The following is an 8,745-nucleotide window of genomic DNA, read 5'->3' as shown; positions in this document are numbered from 1 at the left end:
CATGAGCGTGCTCTCTTTGAACTCCCTGCAGTGTGGGTAGCTAGGACGCTAGAAGGAGATGCTATTAGCTTGGAGGCTAGGAAGCTCCTGGGAAGTAGCATATTAGCAGAGTAGTAGGAGAGAGCTAGCCAGCTACACATGATAGAAAGAAACACAACATGACAGCCCCTTTCCTATTGGTGGAAACATGCATCCATCAACCAATCAGGACATGATGTGTCAATGGTTGCTAGGGAACAGTGAGGCTATATTCAGTCTATGGAGACAGGAGACAGTTTAGAGACATTTAGACATTATTACTGGTTGAAAAATGTCCAGGTTAGATTTACATTCTTAGTTCTAAAATGGTTGGTTCTACACGTTTGTGGTTTTCTAACTTTTTCCCACCGGGATTTGATGGTTTTAGTCTGGTTTTAGGTCAAAGTGTTTATACAGTTTGACAGAATGAAAAAAATAAGTGTAGAGTCGCACATGAGAGGTTGAGCTGAAAAGAATGAAACCAAACCAGGCTGGAACAAGGTGAAACAGTTTTTAACAGGAAATAGAAAGAGAAAACCAGAAGGAGACACAGTCTACAGCTAAAATAAATGTTTGCCAATGAAATGACATCTGTAAGACAGTAAATCAGATATTTAGGTTTCTAGATCAACATCTGACTCAGATTAGTGTTTATAATCAGCAGCATGAAGCACCACAGCTGATTAGAGTCATTTCAGACCTGATGAGGCTCTGAAGAACAACGTCATCCACCAGGATTCTTCACTTGATGTTTCTGTGTAAGATGGAGAGGCTGTGCAGGGAAGAGGGAAATAAGAGGTGATAGAGGAGGACGAGAATAAAAGCCTGTTGGACTCTTCAATGCTTCCATTGTTTGATGTAAAGTAGTCGTGCCAACACCAGTTCTACAGAGACGAGAGAAACTCTTGAAAACACTCCATCTGTCTCCAGACACCGATGATTACACAGAGATGAATGTTCACTTCAGCAGGAAATAGAAGAAATAGAAGAAATACTGGTTTGAAAATGTCACAGCAACTGAACACAAGCTGAGAAAATAATAAAAATATCAAAACGTCTCAATGTTTCAAGCTTTGTTTAAGATTGAATTGATGTCACAGGAGAATTTACAGCGACAAAGCTAGCTAGGAGGAGCTACTATTAGCTGGGAGGCTAGGAGGAGCTACTATTAGCTGGGAAGCTAGGAGGAGCTACTATTAGCTGGGAGGCTAGGAGGAGCTACTATTAGCTGGGAGGCTAGGAGGAGCTGCTATTAGCTGGGAGGCTAGGAGGAGCTACTATTAGCTGGGAGGCTAGGAGGAGCTGCTATTAGCTGGGAGGCTAGGAGGAGCTGCTATTAGCTGGGAAGCTAGGAGGAGCTGCTATTAGCTGGGAGGCTAGGAGGAGCTACTATTAGCTGGGAGGCTAGGAGGAGCTACTATTAGCTGGGAGCTACTATTAGCTGGGAAGCTAGGAGGAGCTGCTATTAGATGGGAGCTACTATTAGCTGGGAAGCTAGGAGGAGCTAGTATTAGCTGGGAGCTACTATTAGCTGGGAGGCTAGGAGAAGCTGCTTTTAGCTGAGAGGCTATGGAGGAGCTAGTATTAGCTGGGAGGCTAGGAAAAGCAACGGTTAGCTGAGAGGCTATGGAGGAGCTATTTTTAGCTGAGGAAGAGCATCTATTCGCTGTGAGAACCTTCCTCCCCTGAATCTTCTCAGTTGGTCTGTCCCATTCATTCAAAACCATGACGTTCTCTGAGCTGATCAGCCAGTCAGAGTGAATTCTCTGACAGAGGTCCGACCAGAACCAGACCCTCTAGAACCAGACCCTTTAGAACCAGACCCTCTAGGACCAGACCCTCTAGAACCAGACCCTATAGAACCAGACCCTCTAGAACCAGACCCTCTATAATAAGACCCTCTAGAACCAGACCCTTTAGAACCAAACCCTCTAGAACCAGACCCTTTATAATCAGACCCTTTAGAATCAGACCCTCTAGACCAGACCCTCTAGAACCAGAGACAATCAGTGACAAACAACGACCACCATCTTGTTTCCCTTCGTTCATGTTTGAGGATGTTTCTGTTTTCCATTAATGTCGCTGAGGAGCCGACACGTGAGTTCTGAGGCCGAGACACGTGAGAAGAGCTCATTTCATTTTAAGACCAACTTGAACGGAGATGAGAGGAGCGACCAGACGCTGGAGTGGAGGATGAGACGAGCGCCGCAGCTTTTTAAATGACTTTCTGAGCCTGGAGTCAGACATCGATCACAGAGACGTGACTCCTGTTCAGTGTAATCCATCACCGTCAAGGTTCCACCATCAGTCCCAACGATGCGTTCGAGGACATCAAAACGTTAGGAGTCGTTACGTGAAAGTGAAACATGTGATTTAACCCTTCATGAACTCTGAGCACAACTGGTTTATTAGGAACCATGAAGAAGAACAAGTGTCCTAATGTTTCTACTGTGATGATGTTGATGATGTTCTAATGTGACGGATACATGTTTACATTAGTTTAAGGACCAGGAACCAGATATGAGACCAGGAACCAGATATGAGACCAGAACCAGATATGAGCTAAATGGAACGCAGCATTGTACGTATGTGGTGCGTTGCAGTGACGTTTTCCCCTGGAGGTCAAGGGAAGCCTCGTCTCTTTCATCGTCATTAAATAAAAATGCTCCTTTTAATGGTTTCTTCTCTGTTCCACACTTTAGGAATTTGCTCTATGAATGGTTTCGTTAGGGCACCATTTTTTTTGTAAAGAAACCATGACCTGGATGACTGAGAACCTTCACATACATATAGCAAGCTAATGCTAATCCTAGCTGGCAGCAGACTAAGGCTACATGGCGGCTGTATCCGGTCACTATTGAGCACATCTCCACAAGATGGCAGCTCCTACTCCTGTTTTGGCTTCACTTTTGTGATGTCGGCCATCTTTAAATTCTGTTTATCGTCTTCTATCAGCCTCGAATATAAGACTTCAGGAAATAAAAAGTGTCCACAGTCATTTCTGGAAGGTTATAATTTATATTTTCTTACACAAAAGGTGAGAAGAATTCAGTTCAGCTTCCGCTAAAGGGTTAGCATGTAGCACGTTTACGTTATCATATTAAAGCATAAAGAGACATGAAGAGTGATATAGTGTCTGTTATGAGTCTAAGGGCCGGACCAGGAACATTACAGCACGATGACCTACATATAATTTCCTTCATTTTAGTGCAAAGAAGAACATACTGAAAATGAACCTTTAAAAACATTTCTTAAGAAAAATAAGTGTAATTTGGGCTGATTGTTCTGGGACTAGATCAGCTAAAAATTCAGATATGTCCATTTGATTTAAAAATGTGGTCTAAGGGATTTTTATACTTTGCAAATTCGTGCCACCGTGGGGTTCAGGTCTAGAAAGCCGTGGATGGGAGGGCGGGTTGATGAGTGTTCCTCGGTTCACCGTTATCTTCCTTGGACACGGACGTGAACTGGTCCGGAGACGAACCCACCTCCTCGTCCTTCTCCTCCTTCCACAGCCGCTCGTACTCCTGCTTCAGCTCCTGGTAGGAGCGGGAGAAGGTGTGGAAGATGGAGGTGGCGGGGAACGCCATGATGAGGATGCCGCTCAGGATGCTGGTCAGCGCCACGATCTGCCCGGGGATGCTGCGCGGCACCATGTCGCCGTAGCCCACCGTCGTCATGGAGATGATGGCCCACCAGTAGGAGGCGGGGATGCTGCTGAAGCTGTGCTGAGGATGCGTGGCGGCGAACGGCGCCAGCTCGCTCTCCGCCAGATGAACCAGGGGAGAAAACAGGGCGACAGCAACGCAGACGAATAACAGCAGCAGGCCGAACTCCCGCATGCTGCGCTGCATGGTCAAACCCAGCGTCTGCAGGCCCAGCGAGTGGCGAGCCAGCCGCATGACGTACAGGATCCGCAGGGCTCGCAGCAGCCGCAGGATCAGGCTCAGTTTGTCCAGGTAGCCTCGGCCGGCGCCCATGATCACATCGTCCCGCGACTCGTCTTTGACGTCCACCACCAGGGACACGTAGTACGGCAGGATGGCGATGGCGTCGATGATGTTAAGCGGGCCGCGAGCGAACGCCAGTTTGCTCTGAGCGTTGACAAACCGCAGCACAAACTCCAGCGTGAACCAGGCGACGCAGATGGACTCCACCACGAACATGTTGCGACACTTCTGGGAACACTCACCCTTGAGATGGAAACAAAAACAAGAACGTGGAGAAACTTTAAAGAACCCACAGGTTTACACATCTGAGTCAAAGGCAAAGGAATATACGAGGAAAAGAAGCTGCTATTAGCTGTCATTAGCTAATACTGCTACGATTAACCAGGAGGCTATTTTAGAGACGAAGCTCAGATTAGATCTGAATCCTACAAGGAAGGAAATAAAGAAACAAAGGAAGGAAGGAAGGATGAAGGAAGGAAGGGAATAAGGACAGAAGGAACTAAAGAAGCAAAGGAAGGAATTAACACCAAAGGAAGGAAGGATGAAGGAAGGAAGTAAAGAAACAAAGGAAGGAAGTAAAGAAACAAAGGAAGGAATTAAAACCAAAGGAAGGAAGGATGAAGGATGAAGTAAAGAAACAAAGGAAGGAAGTAAAGCGGCCCTTAGTTGAAGTGGTTAGGGTCCTCACAGAGATAGAAACATGAGTGTTTGTGAGTGTTAAAGTGTTTAAAAGCTGCAGAGACACTTAAATCGATTCCTGTGGAGCTGAATGTTAAAATGTGTCTGTCGTAATGAGAAAAGCCGTTCGTTTAAAGAGAAAAATCCATTTCCATTCCAGAGCGGCTCTGAAAAGATGACAGAAGAAGAAAAGAAGATCATGGCCACAAAAAGTCTTTTCTACCTGAACATAACGAGCCCATTGTCTGAGAGGAAACGCCAGCTTTTATTCATCTACTGAAATCAATGGTTTTAATCTAGAGCTCGACTGGAAACATAACGAGGTCTAGTCCTGAACTCTGTCTGGAGACGTGTTGAATGTTAAAAGGTTTAGTGTGAAGATAATCGCAGTCCAAGCAGCTAAAGATTGAAGCCACGTCTCCATAGACCGTATATAAATATGGACTAAACACGTCTCCTCCATAGACCGTATATAAATATGGACTAAACACGTCTCCTCCATAGACCGTATATAAATATGGACTAAACACGTCTCCTCCATAGACCGTATATAAATATGGACTAAACACGTCTCCTCCATAGACCGTATATAAATATGGACTAAACACGTCTCCTCCATAGACCGTATATAAATATGGACTAAACACGTCTCCATAGACCGTAATATAAATATGGACTAAACAACGTCTCCTCCATAGACTGTATATAAATATGGACTAAACACGTCCCTCCATAGACCGTATATAAATATGGACTAAACACGTCTCCTCCATAGACCGTATATAAATATGGACTAAACACGTCTCCTCCATAGACCGTATATAAATATGGACTAAACACGTCTCCTCCATAGACCGTATATAAATATGGACTAAACACGTCTCCTCCATAGACTGTATATAAATATGGACTCAACACGTCTCTACATAGACCGTATATAAATATGGACTCAACACGTCTCTACATAGACCGTATATAAATATGGTCCCACAGAAACACTTTACAGAGCGGTTGGCATGGCAACAGGTGGTCGACATTATGATACTTCCTATTTCAGTAGCATCAAATAATGAAGTAAAGTGAAACTTATCCAAAAGAATTGACACTTGGAACATTCATCAACATTATATCAACTACCTGAAATGACTGAAACCATCCTTGAAAAAAAAAATATGTGATGTGTATTTTAGTGTTTAATTTTGCTAGTCCCGACCACTAACATGGAGGAGGTGGAGCTTATGACCTATACTGCAGCAACCCACCAGGGGGAGCTCTACTTGCTTCACTTTAGAGGAGCTGCTCCATATTAGGCTTCAGACGCTCCTTTGTGTCACGGCCATCAGACCGTACAGCAGCACACAGCTCTGACTGGGCCCATATGTAGCATAGTCACTTTATCCACAACTGCTGCCACTTTGTTTACTTGTGTACGGTACTTTTTGTTGCTTGTTGCCTGTTTAATGTTGTTGTCCTGTTTAATTTCTTTAATTCTTTCATTTCTTTCTGGTCACTGTTGTGCTGCTGTAACATTTGAATTTCCCCAATGGGATCAATAAAGTAATATCTGATCTGATCTTATTTTATCTCATGTCACACACAGTCTATGAGCTAAACAACACGGCTGCCATGTTGTCAGAGGTTCTGTGTGTCCTGCTCGTAATCACGCTCAGACCAGGAGCTCAGCTTGATGCTCAGACGTTTTTATTAGTGGCGTTCTCTCCGGCCTCACCTTGTTCTCTTCGTCTCTGAGGTCGGGCATGGTGCTGATGCACAGACTGATGACGGTGACCAGCACCATGACGATCGAGAGGCAGGCGAACGTTTTCCCCGCCAGCCCCGAGTGAGGGTTTTCCATCACCTCGCGTAGCACCGACACCACCCTGCGGTATCCCTTCTCAGTCTGAGTGCTGCTCTTCTTCAGCATCATCTTCTTCTGCCGCCACTCTTCCTCCTTGCGCTCCCGCTCGGCCACCTCCTCCACACGGGCTAGCATGCGGCGGCGGCAGCAACGCTCCATGTGACCTGGGTCCACGCCCCAGTAGTCGAGCTCGTCGTGGAGGGAAACGGCGCACAGTTCCCGGAGAAGACGAAGCTTCCCCGCGGCCAGGAAGTTGAGGATGACCCTGAAGGCCGTGGGGTTCCGGTCGAAGAAGAACTCCTGGCACGTCTCGTCGTAGTCGTCGCAGAGCCGTGCGATCTCCTCGGGCGAGGTGCAGAAGCGAAGGCGTCCCAGTCGGCTGTGGGGGAACTGCTCCAGCGTGCTCCAGGGGAAGGCGTAGCGGTTTCCCCCCACGTTCACCAGCGCCTGCAGGGCGTGGTCGACCACGTACGAGGCCGCCGGGCCGCGGATCAGCCGGGCGCACTGGAAGTACACGCCCTTCACCGTCTCCGTCTCCGGGATCTCGGTGAAGAAGCGGTCGAGGCTGCTGTCGTCGCTGCTGACGGAGTAGGTGCTGAAGTCATGGTTGGCGTTGCTGATGATGGGCATGATGGCGGCGGGATGGAGGAGGAGGAGGAGGAGGAGGAGGAGGAGCTGGGTGGGCTGCACTGAAGAGAAGACAGAAAAATGATTTAATCCAAATCAGTATTTAAAGCATGAATGGAGCAAACGAAGGAAGGAAGGAAGGAACCAAAGGAACCAAGGGAAGGAACCAAAGGAAGGAAGGAACCGAAGGAACCAAAGGAAGGAAGGAAGGAACCGAAGGAACCAAAGGAAGAAAGGAGGGAAGGAAGGAACCGAAGAAAGGAAGGAGGGAAGGAAGGAACCGAAGGAACCAAAGGAAGGAAGGAAGGAACCAAAGGAAGGAAGGAGGGAAGGAAGGAACCGAAGGAACTGAAGGAACCAAAGGAAGGAAGGAACCGAAGGAAGGAAGGAACCGAAGGAACCAAAGGAAGGAAGGAACCGAAGGAAGGAAGGAACCAAAGGAAGGAAGGAACCGAAGGAAGGAAGGAACCGAAGGAACCAAAGGAAGGAAGGAGGGAAGGAAGGAACCGAAGAAAGGAAGGAGGGAAGGAAGGAACCGAAGGAACCAAAGGAAGGAAGGAAGGAACCAAAGGAAGGAAGGAGGGAAGGAAGGAACCGAAGGAACTGAAGGAACCAAAGGAAGGAAGGAACCGAAGGAAGGAAGGAACCGAAGGAACCAAAGGAAGGAAGGAACCGAAGGAAGGAAGGAACCAAAGGAACCAAAGGAAGGAAGGAACCGAAGGAAGGAAGGAACCGAAGGAACCAAAGGAAGGAAGGAGGGAAGGAAGGAACCAAAGGAAGGAAGGAAGGAAGGAAGGAACCGAAGGAAGGAAGGAGGGAAGGAAGGAAGGAACCGAAGGAACCAAAGGAAGGAAGGATCCGTTTCTCTTTATTTTCTCAGCTCTAATGTCAGAATCTTTTAAAGTCTCGTCTCTCACAAACATTTTGATCATTTCCAACGTGGATGAATTAGTTAAACTCGTCCAGTTCATAACTTTCATATTAAATCTCCATCGTTGTTCTTCCTTCTTTCCTCCAGCAGGTGGATTAATGCTCAATGTTCCGATGAATTTCTGGGTTTTATCTTTTCTTTGTATTTGACTCGTCATCGTCATGATTTAACCTGACAGCTGCGGATTAAACCACAGATTTATAAAGACTCAATAATCTGCCACCTGCTGCACCAGTTTCGCCTCATTTACCTTCTAATAAATGTGACTTTTAATTGTTTTATTGCTGTTTGGTGAAAAACAGAAACGTCCTGAATATAAAATGAATATTTCAGGAGAAATTATGATTAACGCGTCTAGTTCAGAAAATGAAAAAATAAAACTTGAGTCTATTTCTTCACTCACCTCTTCTCTCCCTTCCTTCACCTCTTATTGTTCATTCCTGGTTGTGATGGATCGGCTGGAAGTTTGCGGCTCCTCCGTGAGTCGGTGCGACATCCCCGGGGCCGGTGGGCGAGTTCAGCCCGAGAACGAGTCCCTGTCCCCGGACTGGTCGCTGCGCTCACACGCTGATTTCTACCGACGTCCTGGAACCTGCTGCTGGGTTTTCATCTGTGTTTGACAGGAGCACCGTCCTCCTCCTCCTCCTCCTCCTCTTCATCATCATCATTATCCGCCTCCTCTT

The 8,745-nt window shown here is 46.7% G+C and overlaps 1 protein-coding gene across 1 annotated transcript; it reads right to left on the bottom strand.

Annotated features, from left to right (window-relative positions):
• Positions 1–3,020: 3,020 nt before the first annotated feature.
• Positions 3,021–8,745, bottom strand: LOC125004967 (potassium voltage-gated channel subfamily G member 4-like). The gene is made up of 3 exons (XM_047579829.1): positions 8,466–8,745; positions 6,376–7,193; positions 3,021–4,211 (listed from the first exon to the last, which is right to left on the bottom strand). Exons 2-3 carry the CDS (start codon positions 7,132–7,134, stop codon positions 3,408–3,410), a joined length of 1,563 nt encoding a protein of 520 aa, XP_047435785.1. The 5' UTR covers positions 7,135–7,193; positions 8,466–8,745; the 3' UTR covers positions 3,021–3,407.

The sequence above is a fragment of the Mugil cephalus genome, chromosome 3, assembly GCF_022458985.1.
Source record: "Mugil cephalus isolate CIBA_MC_2020 chromosome 3, CIBA_Mcephalus_1.1, whole genome shotgun sequence".
In the NCBI taxonomy this organism is placed as follows: domain Eukaryota; kingdom Metazoa; phylum Chordata; class Actinopteri; order Mugiliformes; family Mugilidae; genus Mugil; species Mugil cephalus.
Note: the sequence above shows the minus strand (reverse complement) of the source record. Positions and strands in the feature narration are given on the sequence as shown.

Coding starts and splice junctions, on each gene's coding strand:
- LOC125004967 (XM_047579829.1), bottom strand. CDS start 7,134: ATGCCCATCATCAGCAACGCCAACCATGACTTCAGCACCTACTCCGTC. Junction 4,212..6,375: donor TCAGAGACGAAGAGAACAAG/GTGAGGCCGGAG, acceptor TTCCATCTCAAG/GGTGAGTGTTCCCAGAAGTG.